Here is a 21,296-nt window from a genome sequence, read left to right on the forward strand (position 1 = left end):
ATTTCTATCAAAGCATCATAAAATTCGTCAATATAATATCTTAAAGATGAATGGCTTCAATTCTGGATTCCCAGGAAGTGGTACATAGTGGCTTAGGAGTTATTGTAATATGTTTTTTAAGGATTCCTCAATGCAATGTTCATGCTGAGAAAAACACAATTTCTGAACTGTTTCAAATTTCTGAACTGTTTCAAACTTCTGTCATCTAATGAAGGAATTTCAATGAAATTCCTTCATTAGATGACATAGCAGCATCATTGACAACTAAGTTCAAAGAATGTGAAGAGCAAGGTATAAAAAAGCTCTCGAGTTAAAATCCCTAATGCATTGTTGAACTCCTGAATGTTTTCCTTTCATGTTTGATCAAATTGTCCTAATCTTGGCCACACATGTTTTGTGATGGATATATTCATATCTGAAAAATTTTTAAGAATACATTCAATTAAAACTGGGCCTGTAATGGCTTCTACAGGAATGAAACCAACAAATTGCTCATGGATATTGATACAACCTGGATCCACATTAATAAATTTTACAATTAGTGTTAATTGTTGAATATGACTTATGTCGGGAGTACAGTCTGCAATCATGCTGTAATATTTAGCATTCTGCACCATAGAAATTATTTTCCTTTTTATGGTCCCAGAGAGGAGAGAAATCAATTCATTTTGAATGTTTTTGCAAACATAATTTGGGCCGATCCACGAGATACTTTCAGTAAATGTTCAGATATAGCATTATCGAATCTGGCAATTAATTCAACAGACTTCAAAAAATTGCCACTATTATGACATACAATTTATCAGATGTTCCCCAAAAGGACAAACGTTGAGCTAAAAATTAAACAATGGCAATTAGGCATTCTATTATGCTCCTCCAGGGCCAAGCCTCTGCATTTAACAATTTTTGTTGTGTTGAGTCAATCATCTCTTCTAATTTAAGTCTAGACGACAACTTGATCCACTTCTTATGAGATTCCAAGTAGTTTTTTGATTTTTTGTGTTCATTAAGATACAGATATAAATGTCCCCCATCGTTATATATCCATCAGCAGTAAGTGAAATTTTATTAGTGGAAAACAACTTACAACAGAAACAAAATACAGAATCTTTTTTTTTAGAATACACTAACTATTAATTGGTCATATGATCTCCATTGCTTAGTTCCCTAGTGTAATTATTTAATGAAAATTTCTGACATGACAGGCGATCGTAAAAACGAAATCACTTTTTGGTCTCGCCAGCGGACCTTTCATTACGATTTCCAGTCTTTTGGCATCACTTAAAGAGGGGGGTTTCCATCTTTCTAGATCAATGTTCATTTCAAGTTCATCACTTAATTTTTTTTGATATGGATGAACAGTTTTGTTTTCGCCCGTATTGTTACTAATATTGACAATACTAGGATTCAATTAGAAATATTTGCCATGAGCTCAGAATTTTTGGTTTCGGTCTTTTCGCTTATTTTCTCTTGTACTACGTTAGCTGTTTCAGTTTTTCGATATTTATCCAAAGCTTTGCTTTGTTTCTGAATATCGCATTCTTTTTCCGATTTTTGTTTGCAATATTCTGTGCCTGGTAGTTTTTTTTTCCCTTTTATCAGACATATTGGAATGTTAAAATTATTTCAAAAGTCAAATCCTAATAGCTGTATCAAAAAAATATTATTAGCAATCACTGCACAACTGTATTTATGTATTTTGATTCTATTTCTTTAAGTGGTTTACTCTTAACCAGTTATCTCATTATGATTGTTTGGTCTCATTGGTTAAATGAGATTTACCTTCAGATCAAGGTCAACTCACAGCCAACAATGGAATCAGAAATAAATGCAAGATAGAAGGTGTTCTGACAGTATGCAACATAATACTACATTATTTTAAATGATTATGATTTTCAAAAAACCACAGTATACAATGAAGTTTTATTATGCAAAAATGCTAACGATATCCTAAAGTCTGGTTTCAACAGAGATGGAATAAATGACTTTTTGTGATTTATTTTTCATATAGTTTAGGCCAATTCTGCTGCTCCAAAAAACTTGTCGCCCCATTAGTAGAGCCGGCGTTGATGGTAAAGGTGACAGGGACCTGATGTCAGAACAGAGGTTGATGAACTGGAGGTATTTAGGATATTGCAGAATCTGAATGCAAATACAGCTGTGGGGTAGGACGGGATATTGGCTCACATTTTAAGAGAATGTGCAGGAGAATTGCTGATACCTTACTAGGTTGTTTAATTTAAGTCTCAGCTCTAGCAAAGTCCCAAGAAGGAGGGCAAAATATTCCTTTGCATAAAGGAGGATCTGAGTCTGTGGTAGCAAATTATAGATCAATTAGTATCTCAGGAGTGGTGGTTTAACACTGAAAAAGTTGGTCAAAAAGAGAATTCTGGAATGGGTGGATAAGAATATTACATTCTATGAGGGGCAGCATAGATTTTTGAAGGGTCAGTCATGCCTTAGTTATATACTTTAGTAACTTTTACTAACTTTTTATAATAGAGTGACAACTGAGTTGGATAAAGGGAATGGTTACACTATGATACTGCTGGATTTTACAAAGGCATTTGACAGAATGCCACATGGAACTCTTTTATGCAAACTGCAACATATGGGGATGGATATGAAACTGGTGATAAGAATAAAGGGATGCAGATACCAAAAAGTAGTATAAGGAAGAAAAGAAATATTCAATTGTTTGCAGAGGATGTAAAGTTGGGGGTAATAGTTAATCAAGATGGTGTAGAAAGCTTGCAAGGATGATTTAAATAGGCATGTATGGGCTAAACATAACAGATGTCAATTCAATGTGCAAAAGTATGAAGTTATGCATTTTGGGATACCAAGCTTTCAAGCTGTATACCACATTGAGCAAACAGCAATATTCAATTAGCAATAAAAATTTATTTTTATTGCTAATTTTCATGTCAAATTTGTTAGAACAGCTGGTATTAGTGTACAGCGTACACTGCTAATGCTTCCTGATAACTAAGATGTAAACAAACCACATATGACCTACATATTGTGAAGAGGAAAAGTGTCAATGGGAGGATAGTGTGCGTGCTGCCTCGTTTTGACAATTACGAGTTAAGTAGACGAGCGATGATAATGAATAATATGATTGCAAGAATGTGCAAAAAAAAGAGGTCTGGAATTTGTTGATGTTTGGAGGAAAAAGGCAGTTGTATGCTAGAGATGGACTGCATCTTAACATGGAAGGACATAAGCAATTGAAGAAGTTACTGTTTTTCTGAACAAGTTGAAGTTATTGGGCAGGGAAACTAATATTGAAAAGGTTGAGTGTAAGAGAGAGAAACTTTAGCACTGATTGTATATTTATTGATCCTTATACGCAGAATAAATTGCAGAAGAGAGGGGATAAAAATCAGCATGGGACTACGGAAGTTAGTGACTTATATATCAGTTCTAAAGCCGGTACAAGATCTAGAGGGAATCTGCAATTTTTGTATACCAATGCAAGAAGCATTCGAAATAAGAGAGAAGAATTTTTGGCATTAGTCAGTGCAATCTCACCAAAAGTTGTAGGCATTAGTGAAACTTGGGTGTCAGCAGAAGATGTGGTCACTGGAATTGAATGTGATGGGTACAGTATTTTCAGGGAGGAGAGAAGATAGAACAGGGGGAAAGTACTGTTGATGATAGCTGATGTGTTGCAGCCAAAGAAAGTAGTATATCAAGATGATAGACATGTGAATGAAAGTTCATTTGAGGCAGTCTGGTGCGAAATAGTGACCAATGCAACCAAATATACAGCTGGATGCTGCTATAGGCCAGGGAATACAGGGGGAGATATTGAATTCATGCATCAGCAAATCAATGCAATGAGTGCAGGCTTAGTGATTATTATGGGGATTTTAATTACGGTGATATCAATTGGAAGGAGGAAATATCACGTAGCAAAAAGGAAATGGAGTTCATACATCTTCTACGAGATAATTACGTGAAACAGCACATAACTGAAGCCTTAGCAATCTATTAACTTTTCATAATAGAATGACATCTGAGTTGGACAAAGGAACTGGCTACACAGTGGTACTTCTGCATTTTGCTAAGGCTTTTGACAGGATACCCCATAGAACACTGTTACGCAAATTGGAACAGATGGGAATGGATACTAAATTGGTGATATGGATAGGAGAATGGCTCAGGGAGAGATACCATAAGGTGGTATATGGGGGAGCCGAGTCCAGAATGAGGCAGGTGACCAGTGGTGTGCCTCAGGGCTCTGTGCTTGGGCCATTTTTGTTTAATTTGAATATAAATGATATAGGAAATGGCTTAAAGGGAGATATTCAGTTGTTTGCTGATGATGCAAAGTTGGGTAGCGCAATAAAAAATCAAGCTGATGTTGAAAGGTTGCAGGATGATTTAAATAAGCTGGTAAAATGGGCAAAAGATAATGGATGTCAGTTCAATGTGGAAAAGTGTAAAGTCATGCATTTTGGGATTAAAAGATTACCAGCTGTGTACTACATTGATGGAAAGGTACTTCAAGAGATTGATGAGGCTAGGGACTTAGGGGTCTTGGTAAATAGGGAGATGAAGTTCAGAGGACACATTGCTAAGGTGTTCAAGATTGCACATAGGGTTACTTGGTTGTTGAGGAACACACTGAAATCCAGAGATAAAGAGGTTATTATTCCCCTTTATAAAGTGTTGATACTTCCACATTTTGATTACTGTGCTCAGGTCTGGTCACCTGGATTCCTTGGAGATGAGGAGGCTGTGGAGAGGGGTTCAGTGAAGAGTGACCAAGTTGGTGAGTGATGTAAAAAATGCTCCCTACATTGATAGATTGAGACCATTTAAATTACTGAAACGTTTTTATAGGATTGATGAAGGGGAAATGTTTCAGCTGTGTGATAGTGATGGAAGAACAAGAAGTCATCTCTGGAAATTAAAGAAGAGTGTGGTTAACAAAGGTATCAGAACAAGATTTTTTGCCTGGAGGGTGGTGAATGAGTGAAATTCATTGCCTGACTTAGTTGTGAGCTCTTCGTCTGTAAATGAATTCAAGAAGAGATATGACAGATATTGTTTTGCTAGTTTGAGTCTCCCGCGATGAGTCTATTGACTCCATGGAGATACCCGTAATAAAAATAATAATAATAATGTTTCATGACTAATGTGAAAGAGGTAATGTTATTGATTTGTTTACAGTATATTTATAGAGGTTTTTTTTATTTTTTAATGGTTGGAAAAGTGCAGTATTATTATTATTACTATTTTATCTGGTAGCATTTCTCTAGATTGTATTGTGTGTTTTTTTTAATAGTGACCTTTATCTGTTTTTAAAAACAGTAGCATAAAGCAAGTTTAGCATGTAGCCTTTCTCTATCTTCCACCATCATTACTAAATTTAACAATTTTAATCTTAGCATGTAAATTATTATTATTATTCAGGCCTCCATAGAATCAAAAGACTTATCGTGGGAGGTCCTTCCTAGGAAACACAAAGTCTATCAAGACTCATCGAGAGAGGTCCCTCCAAGGAAACACAAAGTCTACCATACCACTCCTCAAACTCGTTGACCGTTCTCGCTCTCACCACTCTATCAGGGTGAGGAGTGGTTTCTTTGCATGGAGGGTTCAACCACCCTCATTGCAAAGAAACCACTCCTCACCCTCTTGCTCACAGTTTCCTTTCATAACTTACAGGGATGGCTCATTGTCATCACTCCTTCCCGCTGTTCAACTAAGCGAAAGAACTCCCCAGTGTCAACCCTGTAACCACCTCTCAACAGTTTAAAAGTCTCAATCGTATCACCTCTCCTTCTATCCACTAAACTCGGCTGATCCTCATAACTAACATTGTACAGTCCAGAAACCATCTTTGTTATCTGCCTTTGTACCCTTTCCACAGTTACTTTATCCCCTTCAAATCCTGGGGACCAAATCTGAGAACAATAGTCTAAGTGTGGTCTGATCAGGGTCTTATACAACAGAATGATTACTCTCATCTCTGCAGGTCAGAGATAAGAGTAATACCTTCACCATCTTTCCAATACGTCCCATAAATTTCAGGTTTCCATCAATCATCAACCCCAGATCTCGTCTCCCCTACTTCCTCCAGTATAGCTCCTCAAATAGAGTATACAGCATCCCATCGATGTGTCCCAAACCTCAAGACCTTACATTTTGCTGCATTAAACTGAATAAATTAATAAGTTTATACATCTTCTTTTCACTGAAGCAACAGCACCCTTACTTTGAATTTCATCTGCCTTTATGAACAACAACAATAAAATAAAATGATAGTTATAAAACAGTTTATATTTCACAGTGAAATACCAAAACATTATTTTAAACTATTTCATAAATAAACTGAGTTTGCAAAAATTGCACACCAGTTGATTCACAGCAGCATCATGTTGCTAAACTCATCGTACGAGCAAATGAAGCACCATATAAATGAGCACTGGCCATAACTGAAAAGCATTGTATGAACAGATCATTGTCAAGTGAAGCATCATAAGGCAGAGTATTACTCTAAATGAATGTAGCATTTTGAACAGCTTTTCTTTTGATTGTTTGTCATATGCTTTTCAATAAATTTAAATACAGATCTCTGTTACATTCTCATTTCTAAATGGGGTTTAGGCCAAAATGAGGCTTTCAGCCTCATTTTGGCCTAAACCCCAGCTTCCTTTCCACAATTCTCCTTTACCTCTTCTGAAGTACTATGCATAAATCTTATGGAACACTCAGTAGGGAAATTCCTCTTTAATTTTCACACTTTCTCTCTCTCTCTCTCTTTAATACTTGAGTAGAGTTATCATAGTAGCAACCTTCTGACCAGGCCTTCTGAATGATGCAGTACAGCCCTGTACCATTTCTATATTGTCATATATAAGCATTTCTGATCAATCATTTACTCTTATCTTTCTTCATTTCATGTTTCTGATGGCTTTAACTATTGCCTTCCTCTTGAATATGTTCTACCACTCTTCTGTCAGTGTTTATCCCATTTGATACTAGCTCAAAGTAATTACCTTTGACCTTTAATATTTAGAATCTATTTTCGGTTTTTATGTCACTTTTATTATCTTATTCCTTTATCATGATCTTTCCTCCTTTTCCATTTCCTCCAGACCATTCTGCCAGCTTCGTGATATTCACTTCAATATCCATCCATCCATCTTCAAGGCCCACCTTTCCTAATTGGGTTGTGGGGGCAGCAGCTGCAAGAGGAACTTCCAATGGTCACGATCCTCCACCACCTAGCTCAGGTGTTCTGGTGGGACTCCTAGAAGACGTGTCCACCCAAGGTTTTGGATATAGTCTATCCAGTGAGTCCTTGGCTTTCCGTGTGGCCTCCCACCCTATGGCTTGGCAAAGAGGGCCTGCTGGGGGAGCCTCTCTTGTGGCATTCTGACCAGGTACCCATACCATCGTAACTATGATCTCTCAACAAGGAGAAGCAGCGGTTGAGTATTGAGGGTTTCCCGAATTGCAGAGCTTCTGACCCTATCGAGTCTTGTCATCCCCGCAACCCCTTGAAGGAACTTCATTTCAGTCACTTGATTTCGTGTCTGCATTCTTTCAGTCATTACCCAGCTCTCATGACCAGAGGTATGAGAGCTGGGGACATAGACTGTATTGAAGACAGCCAGCTTTGCTTTCTGGCTAAACTCCCGCTTCAATACTACCAAATGGCCAAGCTCCTGCAATATTGCACTTGCTAATCCAATTCAAGTATCTAGCTCTACGTCCCACTTTCCATCACTCGTGAATATGGACCCAATATGCACTCTATGTGTGAGTGGGACTCCACTCACATGTCGAGTGCACTGGGATGGTTGTCTTGAGACCACAAATGTTTCGGTTTTGGCCACACTGATCTTCATCCTGGCTACAAACCTATCCAGGGTCTGCTGGAGGTTATCTGTGGCAGAGCTAAGCAGAACTAGGTCATCTGCAAAAAGCAGATGCTAATGCTACATCTTCCAATTCTAACACACTCACTGTCTCAGCTGTGCCTATCAATCCAGTCCATAAATATTATGAAAAGAAGGAGTGACAGAAAACACCCTTGGCAGAGACCAACAGAGAGTGTGAAAGGTTCAGACTTTGTGCTGTTTACCCTGACACAAAACTCCGGGCATTCATACAGGGACTTGATGGCAGCTAATAGTTGGCCATCCACTCCATACTCCTGTACTACTTGCCAAAACTTATCCCAAGGAACTGGGTCATATGCCTTCTTCAAGTCCACAAAGCATGTGTCGACTTTCTTGGCATATTCCCAAGATATCTCAAAGACTTGCATTAAAGTGAAGATTTGGTCAGTTGTGCTTCTACCAAAACCAAAGCCACATTGTTCTTCTTGGAACTTTGGCTCAACTATGCTTTTTGTTAAACAACCTTCTTTCCAAGCATATACTTTCCCAGGTAGGCTGAGCAGAGATGCCACGATAGTTGCTGCAATCTCTCTGGTCTCCCTCCTTGAAGACATCATCATCATCAATCATCATCATCATCAAATTCCTGCCATGTACCCTCAAGGGGTGTACAGGATATGACAGTACTACATGAAAAAATTACATCATTACTAACTTCCTATCTACAATTTTCCTCCAAATCAGTCTGTTACTTGTCAAGACTCCAACATTATCAGATCTTATGTTTCTATCGTCTAAGGCACTTTGTACCGTATCAATCCACCTATATCTTGGTCTTCCTCTGGGTCGTTTTCCTGCCAACCTGGAAGAGAACACTTGTTTTGCTAATCTTTCCTCTCCCATTCTATTTAAGTGACCATACCATCTGAGATTAGCTCTGCTAACGCATTCCTGGATGCTGACAATGTCAAGTTCTTTCCTAATATCCTCATTTTTAATATGATATTGCCATTGATGCCATCTGTTCACGCCTCTAATCTTTCTCAGGACTCTCATATCTGCGGTCTCTAGTCTTTGGTCAAGTGTTTTACTTCTGACCCAGCTCTCAGATCCATAAGTTAAAATTGGTTTGAACACAGTCTTGTATACAGCTAATTTAGTGTTCCGACTAATTTCTTTCTTATTCCATATGAATTTATTCAACTGACTTCCCACGATACCAGCTTTGCTGATTCTGTTGTCTATTTCTATATTTAGTTTACCATCTTCAGTAAAAATTGTGCCTAAGTAGCTGAAATGTTTTACTTGTTCCACAGGTTCTCCATTCACAACACAGTTGACATTTTCAATGATTCTGCCTATTTTCATTGTCTTTGTCTTTTTATTGCTGACCTTCATACCATATCTATTACAACAGCTATTCAATTTAGTCAGAGAATCTTGCAGACTTGTAGCTGATTTATTAAGAAGTATAACATCATCCGCATAAAGCAAAGAGCTGACATTAACATCTCCAATTTTGATATCAGGTTTAATACCACATTCCTTCATAATGTGATCCATATAGATAATGAATAACAGAGGGGATAATGTACATCCTTGTCTCACACCAGATTTAACATTAAACCATCTTCCTGTACTTCCTTCAATTCTAACTGCTGACTCACAACTCAAATAAAGACTAAGTATTGCTTGATATAATGCCCCATTGACACCATATAACTGCAGCGTATTGAATAGCTTCTCTCTTGGCACCTTGTCATATGCCATTTCCAAATCGACAAAACTTAAATACAGATCTTTGTTATATTCCCATGCTTTCTCGACTATTTGTCGTAAAGTGAAGATCTGATCCTGACAGCCTCTATTTGGCCTGAATCCAGCTTGTTCTTCACCAAGCTTTTCTTCCACAATTCTTCTCAACCGTTTCTCAAGTATACTTGCATAGATCTTGCCAGGAACACTCAGTAGGGAAATACCTCTGTAATTCTCACATTCAGTTTTATTTCCCTTTTTATATATGGGTACTATGAGAGCTCTACTCCAATCATCGGGAATTCGTCCCTCTGTCCAGGCTTTCTGAACTATGCAGTGCAGCCACTGTAAGACTCTTATACCACCATACTTCAGCATTTCTGGTCGAATATCATCTACTCCTGCTGCCTTTCCACATTTCAAGCCTTTGATGGCTTTTTCTACTTCAAGTATGGATATGTATTCCTGACTGCATGCCTGGTCAGTGTTTTTTATCACTGTGCTGTCATCACTGCTTGTTTCATTTAGCAGTTTTTCAAAGTAATTACTCCATACTTCAAGGATATCTTTTTCTCCTGTTTTCATTTCACCTTTATCATCTCTAATTCCTTTTACAGCACGCTTTCCTCCATTCCTAAGCTTCTTCAACAACCTCCAGAATATTTTGCCACCTTCTTGATATATATTTTCTATATTCTTGCCAAAGTCCTCCCATGACTTTTGTTCAGCTAGTTTTACACACTGTTTAGCTTTCTTACATTTGTCTCTGTATTCTGTAAGAGTAAAAGCTGACTTATTTGCCAGGAACTTTTGATATGCTTTCTTCTTTTCCTTCACTGCCTCTTTAACTTCCTGTGTCCACCAGGGAGTTCTGATTTTTTTATCTTTGCACACAACCTCACCACATGCCTCTCTGGCAGAATCAATCAATGTTTCCTTCAGAGTTTGCCACTGAATCTCCAAGGTTTGATTCCTGTTCTCAAACTCTTTCATTTTCTTTTCAATAATATTTCTGTATTTTAGTCTACAGTTTACATCTGAGAGCTGCTCAACTTTTATTCGCTTTAAAACTTTCTTACATGTTATTCTTTTCAATATGAAATTCAATTTTATCCTGCTCAAGACTAAATAGTGATCACTTCCAATTTCAAATCCTCTGTACACTCTGGTGTCCTGCACCAGGGAGAAAACATCACTATCAACAATAACATAGTCAATGAGACTTTTCTTATTCCTAGCCTCTTCTCTCCATGTGAATTTGTGCACATTTTTATGTTGGAACATGGTGTTAGTAATAACCAGTCCATGTCCTGAGCAGAAATCCAACAGATATTTGCCATTATTATTAGCTTTGCTCTTTTCTCCAAATTTTCCCAAAATATTTTTGTATGTCTCACAATCATTTCCTACTCTACTATTTAGATCCCCAACAAGGACCAACTTTTCCTTTTTCATTGTGTTAGTTGCTTTTTCTAAAGCCTCAAAAAATTCCTCCACTTCTACCTTAGTAGAACCTTCTGTGGGACCATAGGCACAAATAAGTCTCATTGTCCAGTTCCCCATTCTCATATTTGCCCACATTACTCTACTTGAGACTGACTGCCATTCAAGAAGATTAGCCTCGTATTTTGTGTTGAATACTATGGCTACTCCTTCTTTTCCTTGATTGTTATTGCCTGAATATAACATTTTGTATTTATTGCTCAGAAAGATCTCACCAGTTTTGGTCTTTTTTGTTTCAGTCACCCCTATTATGTCGATCTGGTACTTATCTAATTCCTCAGCTAGCTCCATTTCTTTGCCATTCAGGCTTCTTACGTTGATAGTACCGATCTTTAACTCTGGTGATGTTGAGTTGGGGTTTGTTTTCAGATTTGTTCCAGTAGCTGACTTTTCGCTGTTCGCCCTGGTTCCCTGGCGAAAACAACGGCGGCCTTGTTTAACCGGGCGACGCCCCAGCCGGCATGAAATTTTGTCATGTTGTACCATCATTTTTTATTTTGGTTTAACCAATAAGAATACAATTTGGTCGGCTAAATCCCAAATTGCCAGCCCATCCTCGTTCGTTCAGTATCAAAGTAGATACCCAACAGGGTGCACCACGAGAAGGTGAGGATTGGACATTAGGTCAGAAGCCCTGGTCGGTTCTCCGCATTCCTTTAAAGGCTATGTGGAGGTCTCCTCTCAGTTATACAGCTTTGACCCTTAAGCACCCCTTTCCAAGCATATACTTTCCCAGGTAGGCTGAGCAGAGATGCCACGATAGTTGCTGCAATCTCTCTGGTCTCCCTCCTTGAAGACTGGTATTATTATACCTGTCTGCCACTGCTTTGGTGCTAGCCCAGATATCCAAGCAGCCTGACACACTTGAGTCAGCCAGAGAACATGTCTCGGTTTAAGGCTTTTAGCATTTTGGGCCAAATTTCATCATCACCAGTAGCCCTGCCGAATTTTAGCGATTTTATTGCTAATGGACCTCTTCTGCTATGAGACTAGTCATCACCCTGATCTGCACCACTTGGATGTCCACAGCTGCTGGGCCACCTGGGTTAAGAAGGCTCTCAAAGTATTCCCTCCATCTGTATAGGATATCCTTCTCAGTTGTTAAAAATGCACCATCAGAGGCCTTAATTGCCCTTGCTGTGCACAGTTTCCTCCCTGGAAGGTGGCAGATGGTCTGCCAAAATACCTTGTTTGTAATTGCATAGGATGAGTCTAATCTTTCTCCAAATTCCCAAGCCCTCTGCTTTGCTGTCTTTACTGCCTCAGCAGCAGCTTTTTGCACCTCAGTGTACCAGAAACACATCTCAGGTAACCTGACCCTAAGCCTCCTTTTCTGCCTGCTTTTTGGCCCTCTTGGTTCTATAAAGGTGTCCTTTTCTCACTGCCCATTGCCAAGCCACTTTTTGCCACAGCATGAGAGTGCAGAGGCAGTGACAGCTGTTCTGAACAGCTCCCACTCCTCCTCAACATCCGCAGTATGTCTGGGAATCTCTTTGAACCTGGAGGAGATGTTATCTGTAAATTTCTTCCTCACAGCCTCATTTTCCAATGCCTCCCATTTCACGCGATATAGCTGCTTAGGTCTACCAGCAATGATGGTAGCATTTGGTTTCTGTAGCCGTAGAGGGCAGACAACAAGGTGGTGGTCAGTTGACAGTTCTGCCCCTCTCCTCACACGAACGTCCAGTACAGTGGAACCTCGGTTGTCATACGCCTCTGTTCTCAAACATATTTTCCGAACAGAATTTCAGTTCCCAAATAGACAAACGGCAACCACATGCTATGCATGCTGAGCTGTAAGGCGGGAAAGCGTCAGTTACGTGGCAGCCTTCGTTCAGTGCAGACGCCTGCTCGAATTTGCAGCGAGTTTTCTTTCTGTTTTGTTGTTGTTTTTTTCATAAATTATTATTAATTAAGCCACCATGGGACCACAGAAGAATAGGAATAGCAGCAAAGCGGAAAGAAAAGTTGTTAGAAAGTTCGCTCGTATCTCGAATCTTGCTATGCATTTCAGTATGGCGAAATCAACAATATGTACAATACTCAAAAATAAATAAATAAATAAAATAAAAAATAAATAATGTTTTTATGGAAGGGGACTCCCCTTACTCACCACCTTCCACTTATGTCATCAACTCTCCTCCATATGTATAGTTAAACTGAAGTTAAATTTTCGTTTTTATTTTATCTATTTATTGTGTTTATTCTTTTTGTGTAAGATTTTATACATTTTCATTATGTTTGTATATGATCTTATGCATGAAGTACTGTTGTAAAGATTTAAATAAACAATCATCTGGGGTTCAGGAATGGATTAATCCATTTTACATTAATTCTTATGGGAAAATAGTTTCAGTTTTTGAACAATTCGGTTTCCAAACAGCCTTCGAAACGAATTAAGTTTGACAACCGAGGTTCCACTGTACTGAGGAAAATAGGTCTGCTGAGACTATAAAGAAGTCAATCAGAGACCTTTGTCCAAGTGTATTCCTGTACCAGGTATACTTATAGACTTCTCAGTGCTGGAAGAAGGTATTCATTATGGACAAACTGTTTGTACAGCAGAAGTCCAATAATTTCAACCCATTTGCGTTAAGGTTAGAGTCTCCGTTTCTCCCAACCACACCCCTCCACGTTTGGTCATCTGTTCCAACATGTGCATTAAAGTCACCCATTAGCAGGACTGGTTCCATGTCTGCCACCCTGTCCAAAGCAGCATCCACTTCTTCTAAGAAGGCAGAGTATTCTGACTCCAGATTGGGTTCACTTCAATATTCTTAACAAAAATCTTCACATTGGCTTTCATTTTTGTTATGTTTACACATAGCTTTCTTTGATTTTTCTCTGAATGCTCTCTGTGAGCACTTGCTGACTCACCTGCTAAGAATTCATGCTTTTTCTTTGCCAAGGCTGTCTCTACTTCTTAAATGTACCATGAGGTTCAAATTTTTCTATCTTAGCAAAGGACTTCACCACATGCCTCCTGGCTATTTCATCAGAGTTTGCTACTGGTTTTAGTATAGTTTGGTTTGTCAAACTCTTTTTTTTTTTTTTTTGAATGATATTTGTATATGAGTTTAGTGTGCACCTCAGAAAGCTCTCAGCTTTGTTTCTTTTTAAAAGTTTGATATGTACTTTTCTTTTCAATGTGTTACATACTCAATTTTTATTCTACTCTAAACTTATTGGTGATCACTTTCTGAACCTCTGTCTGAAGATATCAGTATTGACAAAGGAGAATTAAAACTTGTATATGATCTCTTGTGCCTATGCTCCTATGTGGGAGCATAGGAGCACAAATAAGTCTCATTGTCTAATTCCTCATATACCCAAGATGGCATTCAATCCCTAGTCTTTTCAGCAGCCAAAGCGCATCACTGATGACAAAGGCTCTTTAGGTAAATGAAGCTCACCATTCAAGAAGTATCTGTATTTGTGTTGATTATACTTTCCTTTACACGATCATTATTGTCAGAACCAGTTATGGTAACATTTTTACTTCTTTCTTTTCTCAGTTCAACCACTTTTATATTGATAATTCTTGCAATGACAGTGGCTATTTTCAATTTTGCTGGTATTGGTCGATTTTGAATTTTAAAGCATAATATTTGCCAGAGCCAAAAATCTATATTAAATTATAGAGCAAAAATCTGTTTGGAGATGATACAAAATTAGGTAGAGCAGTAATCAACAAAAATGATGTTGATATTTTAAAGATGACTTAAATAAACTGGGAGTATGGACAATGGAGAATGGATACCAATTTAATGTGGCAAAGTGTAAGGTTATGCATTTTGGAGTGAAAAGATTACCCGCTTTGTACTGACTGATGGGCCTATACTCCAGGAACTTGATGAAGCCAGGGATTTGGGGGTACTGATGGATAGGGAGTTTAAGTTTAGAGGGCATATTGCAAAAGTGGCTAAAACAGCTCATAAAATTATCTAATTAAGGAATACCCTGATATGCAGAGATAAGAAGGTTATTGTTCCTCTTTATAATACTCTGATAAGGCCTTGTCTGGATTATTGTACAAAAATTTGGTTGCCTGGATTTCTTGGATGAGGTGGAACAGATTCAGAGGCAAGCAACTAACATGGTGGCGGGACTGTATGATGCTCCATATAAAAAGAGATTGAAGATTTGAAGGTTACAGAAGCTGGTCTATTGGCAGATAAGGAGAGATATGATAGAGACATAAGCGACTTATAGAGCCTCTCTAGGTCAGTTGGTATAGACAAAGCTCTTTGGTCAGAAAGTCCTGGGTTCGATTCCTGTCCATGACATGAGGAACCTTTATCAGGTCTCTTTTGATAAAGTGAGTTAGCTGGTCTCATACAGGAGTAGAGGTTTTTTGCACCTGGAAACTTGGGTTTTTTTATCCCTCAGAACAGACAAACCAGCCAGTGAACACACACTGGCTAGTTTAATCCCTCACTAGAAAGGCTCAAACAGTCTAAAGGGACAGTGGAGGAACAGGGGGAATGCCATACAAATAAAATAAAAAGTTGCTTATGGAGATTTACAGGATTAATGTGGATGAAATATTTCGGTACATGAATCTAGAGGTCACTAAGTAAGAGTGTGGCCATAAGCAAGGGAGTGAGGACTAGATTTTTGCTTGTGGAGTGATGAATGCATGGAATAGATTGCCAGTCAGCTGTGTGCTTTGAAATCAGTGAATGATTTCAAGGCAAAAAATGACAGACACTGTGCAGGTATTGACAATTGTTGATTAATGTTTTTTTTTCTTTTTTAAATAGGCCTCCCATGATGAGTCCAAGGAATTAATGAAGATTAATGAAGGTGCCTGTGTGTGTGTGTGTGTGTGTGTGTGTGTGTGTGTGTGTGTGTGTATTATAATAGTATTCATGATGCTCTATATCTGTCATTGCCACAGTGAGACAGAGTGCCATTATTATTATTATTAGACACTTCCAGGGAGTCCAAAGACTCATCGAGGGAGAGCATGCCAACAGCATCGAACGATTGGTCCCCTTTCAACTACTAACCGCGCTCAAACTTACTTAACTGATCGATTAGTAGCAGAGGCTCTACCAATCGACCAACCTTTGCCAGCAAAGACAGAGTGCCATGAAACACATAAATGTAGCAAATTAGAATGACAAGTACTGAATGTAAACAACATGACTTACATAAAATGCTGTACTTACTATGCAAGAAATTCCTTATGTAACCAAACATTATACACTCAAAATTTATTTATGAATTTTTACAAAAAGGTGGGAATTGTTATCCAGCATGGTTCATGCATTTAGTTTTGTTCATTTAAGTTTAGCTTTGTACCACTAAAGTTTCTATAGCTTGTTGCTTTTGCTGAAGCCTACCATTACTAATGGAGTATAATTTTGTTTTTTAATTTGTCTCATTGATATTCCAATTACTACCCTTGAATGTAAAAATTCCAATTTTAAAAAAATTAAAAAAGTATTTTATCTCTTAAGCAGCGTTCACTGCAGTATAATTAACGAATATTGGACATGTTAGTATTTTTATCATTTTGGAGGGAAAAGATTACCCGCTTTGTACTGACTGATGGGCCTATACTCCAGGAACTTGATGAAACCAGGCATTTTTTTTTTGGGGGGGGGGGGGTACTGGTGGATAGGGAGTTGAAGTTTAGATGGCATATTGCAAAAGTGGCTAAAACAGCTCATTAGATTATCTAGTTATTGAGAAAAACCCTGATATGCAGAGATATGTTAAAACCAGGAAATCATTTCTTCTCTACCCTCATAAATAAATCCACCTGAGAAAACAATAAATCCCAACATGAATAATTTTAATTTTGACAGAACCACATCAAAAACCAATCTTAAGCCTAACCGAATTACCCTTAGTTATTAAATTGACAATCAATAACAGCATTTTCAATTTGTAAGGCGTGGAGGAGATCGCGCACATTTATATAACATTTATACATACAAAACAAAATATATTTCAGTACTTTGAGAGAGAACTCGTATGGCAATGACTGGTAATCTGTAAAAATTCTGAGGAATATTAATAGCGCCAGCTCTGCACTGGCACCAATATAACAATAAAAATGTTCTCTATCGGAAAAATTTCCAAATTATAACTGACTGACGTCACAAAATATGTGAATCATATATGTGTAAATAACGAGAGCAAAAGTCATTTCAGAGACTAACGAATTTTATGCAGGCTAGACTTACCCAGCATTTCTTCTTCGTTCACATTTTGAAGTATCGTATTCACCTGGTTATGAGAAACTAGTAAAGTAGGCTTCACCGTCTCTTCGAAAAATATTTTTCCCTTACAAGAAATACACTCTCAACAGACGCATTTAAAATATCATTAAGAATCGTTATATTTCGTATAAAAACGCAAAATTATACTTAGGTATGCAGAAAGTCTGTTTTGCAAATTAGTGTATTGCACAAATTTTTTCAATATTCTGTTATCCAGCTTCTGTAAATCCAGCTGAAAAAGCTACACCTCTTAATATGACGTCACTTAAGCCTGGAGCATATGGCTGAAATGCACCAATTTTAGTTATAGCTGAGTAAGATGCGACAACTTATTATTCTTATTACGTGACGCCTTCAAGAAGTAACAGATTACACAAATCTTCGACAACACTTTATTAAATGAAAAAAAAAAAAAGAGTACTCATTGCAGTGCGCGCGAATATATGGATTACATGTACTGGATTTAAAGTACAAGTTGAGTGAGCTATAGCTTAAGGTTACATTAATGATTTTCCGTTTTCCAAAAAAAAATATTAGTATTCGCCTAAAAATCGACACGTAAGAGGAAGAATTCATTATAAAATATTATTACCAGACTCGCTAACGTTTAATTTTAGTGTATATAGTGTTCCTATAATTGCATTGACAATGGCTATGTAACTTAGCCGAAAATTTTACAAATAAAGTTATTAAACTTAAACGTAAGTGATTCTGGTAATAATATTTTATGATATATTATTATTGTTCAGAACTTCCGGGGAGACAAAAGACAACTTTTACGAGGGTGGTCTGAAAAGTTCTCGGCCTCGACCATAGATGACAACACTATCGGCAAGATTTTTTTTTTTTTTTGGTAAGTTGGTATATCTGTCATAAGCATCCGCGTGAAATTGCAAGATATTCTATCAAGTAGTTTGTTTTATACAGCTGTCGTTAAGCAAAAGTGTTGTCTATATCCCTTGATATGGATAAAATTGAGTATCGTGCGGTTATAAAATTCTTTGTAAAAGAAAGTTTAACACCAAAAGAAATTCATTCGAAGTTCATAAAAGTTTATGGGCACTCTTCTCCTTCGTTTTCGACAATTAAGAAATGGGCTGCCGAGTTTAAACGGTGCCGTACCAGCCTTAAAGATGATCTACGTGAAGAACGTGCAAAAAATGTAACAACACCACCAGAAATCATTAATCAAGTGCACGATATGGTATTGGATGACCGGCGAGTCAAAGTGTGTGAAATTGCTGAGACTATAGGCATTTCAAAAGAGCGTGTAGGATATATTTTGCACGAAGAATTGCAAATGAAAAAGTTTTACGCAAGATGGGTGCCGCGCAAATCAAAAACGCACTCGGATGAAATTCTCTGAACAGTGCTTGGAGCGTTTTAACAAAAATAAAACTGATTTTGTGCGTCGATTTATTACTATGGATGAGACTTAGATTCACATTCATTACACCCCAGGATCCAAACAGCAGTCAAAACAGTGGACAGAAGCCTGTTGTTCAGCGCTAAAGACAAAGTCGGTTCACTCAGCAGGAAAGGTCATGGATCGGTGTTTTGTGATACTAAAGGCATTTTGTTCATTGATTATCTTGAAAAGGGTAAAATAGTAACCGGGGAATATTATTCCGATTAGGCGAAAAAATTCGTGAGTAAAGACCTGGTTTGCTGAAGAAAAAAATTATTTTAATACAACAAAAAAAAAAAAAACACAAATATATTGGAATAAAATATTTATTTCTCTATCTTGGAAAACCAAAGATAGAAAAAACAACAGATTGATTACAAACTCACAAGTTACAGGAAATGCTGGTTGATTAAAAAAAAAATAGTTAACGTGAAATTTCGCATTGCTTAGACCTGGCAATATTTTCATAGTCAAGTTGATATGAAGAAGTGGCCAATCGCAGACAATCATCTAAATGATCATTTGTAATTTGGTTTCTTAATTGATTTTTTATGACGTAATATTTGAAAAAGCGGATTCTGACAAGTATATCGATCTGAAACACGACAGAATTTTTCGTGCAATATCAGTTAATATTGGGAATTTTTCATGTGCATACTTCCAAATGACTTCACTGTTTATTGATTTTAAATGTAAACTAAATCTCAAATTCTACTTCAGCTTGATTTATTTCAAACAGCCCACTAATTTTATTTGAAATTTCTGTGATGTTCAAGTTTTCTTGAAATGGATTATTGATAAAAGATCCAATGATTTCAGTTTTATTAAAATCTTTAAATCTTGAATTTATTTCTTCCTCAACTAATTTTATTTCACGAATAAATTCTTTTAAATCACAGCGAAGCATTTCTTGATTTTGTTCAAAAAAATTTAATAAATATGGGAAATGTCTAAATTCGCGGTCATTTATATTTTTCTTTAATAAAAGTAAATATTGTCGGAAAGTTTTCATTGAACTTAACATGTCAATTAAATTTTTATCTCTACCTTGTAACTCTAAATTTAAATTGCTTACATTCGTACAGAAATCTACTAAAAATGATAAGTATAACAACCATCTTTTATCACTCAATTGTGGATAAATATCTCCCTTTTCATCAAGAAAAATTTTTATATCGTTAATTAATACAAGAAATCTTTCTAAAAATTGCCTTCTGCTGAGCCAGCGAACATTATTGTACAACAGAAGTGCCCTATCATCATCTGCTTGTAATTTAAATAACCGCCGTTGCAGGGCTTTTCCTCGAACAGAATTTACAATTTTAAATGTAATATCCAAAACATCCTTTGTGTTTAATCTTTTACTACACAGTAGTTGTTGGTGAATAATACAGGGGTATTTTAAAAAATATGGATATTTGTCATCGTCTTGACATAATTAAATGAAGCTTGATTTATTACCTATCATTGCAGGAGCATCATCAGTAGTAATAGACAAGTTTAAAAAGAGGAAGTTTGTATTGTTTCACAAATTCATCAAATGCCGAAAAAATGTCTTCTCCCCTAGTTCTTCCCAATAATGGTATAATTTTCAAAAGTTCTTCTTTACTTGAATAATCTTGAAATACCATGCGAATAAATACCATTAACTGAGCAATATCGGTGAAGTCGTTTGATTCATCAAATTGTAATGAAAACGCACCACACTGGTGAATGTCTGACATTAACCTGGCCTGGAAACTTTTCTCTGGCAATTGGAACTCTTTCTTTCGGCAATTTGAAACCTTGTCTGCGGCCTAGAAGTAGTCTCTCTCTAACGACGTCTCGAACCGAGAAGCTCCTTTCTGGAAGCGAGTAACTCCTCTCTCAAGCAACGTGAATCCGGGCAGTCTCTCTGACCGCGACTCTGGACCGGGCAGCCTCCTCTCTAACAGCAATTCTGGAACTGGGACCCCTTCTGCTTGCTTCAGTCCCTTTTTATTAGGCCTCCTCTGAGACCTCGCATGAAGTTTGGCAGTCCCCAAAGAATCGGTACGAGTCTTTCATCTTAAGTTTCAAGTTCGGCACACCTTTTGTTCTCCACCGCTCTGTTTTGAGTGTAAGTTGCCGGCCATTGGAAAGTTGTTTGAACTCTTTCTGACTGACTTTGGAGATGTTTACACTTAGAGACTTAGAGCCTGCAAGCCTTTCTCATACATACAAGTTTCAATAACAATCTTTCTAATGCCGCCATGTACAGCTTCGGCGACAAAATCATTGCCTTTGTTTTTAACACTCTAACATATTCTTATTAAAGCAGTATATACAGTTAGCTTCATAAGAGTTATTATTATTATTATTATTATTATTATTATTATTATTATTATTATTATTATTCCTGATACCTCCAAGGAGTCCGAAGAGTTATTTACAAAAACATCTAATACAAACTATCCCGCGACAAACAAAGTTTATTTTTTTACAATATTCACATGGGACTTAACCTAAGTAAAAAATCGATGTAATGTGCTTTGGAATATATAATATTTAAGCTAC

At 37.2% G+C, this 21,296-nt stretch overlaps 1 protein-coding gene across 1 annotated transcript in view; it reads right to left on the reverse strand.

Annotated features, from left to right (window-relative positions):
* LOC150104338 (uncharacterized) overlaps positions 1 to 17,660 on the reverse strand; it is a 248,033-nt gene extending 230,373 nt beyond the window's left edge. The window contains exon 1 of the mRNA XM_090396303.1: positions 17,318 to 17,660. Within this exon, the coding sequence (XP_090252429.1) occupies positions 17,318 to 17,324 (7 nt within the window). The 5' untranslated portion in view covers positions 17,325 to 17,660. The remainder of the gene's footprint in view (positions 1 to 17,317) is intronic.
* Between the last annotated feature and the right edge of the window lie 3,636 nt (positions 17,661 to 21,296).

This window comes from Typopeltis vanoorti, chromosome 8 (assembly GCF_054136105.1).
Source record: "Typopeltis vanoorti isolate ZY-2024b chromosome 8, IOZ_Tvanoo_1.0, whole genome shotgun sequence".
NCBI lineage: Eukaryota > Metazoa > Arthropoda > Arachnida > Uropygi > Thelyphonidae > Typopeltis > Typopeltis vanoorti.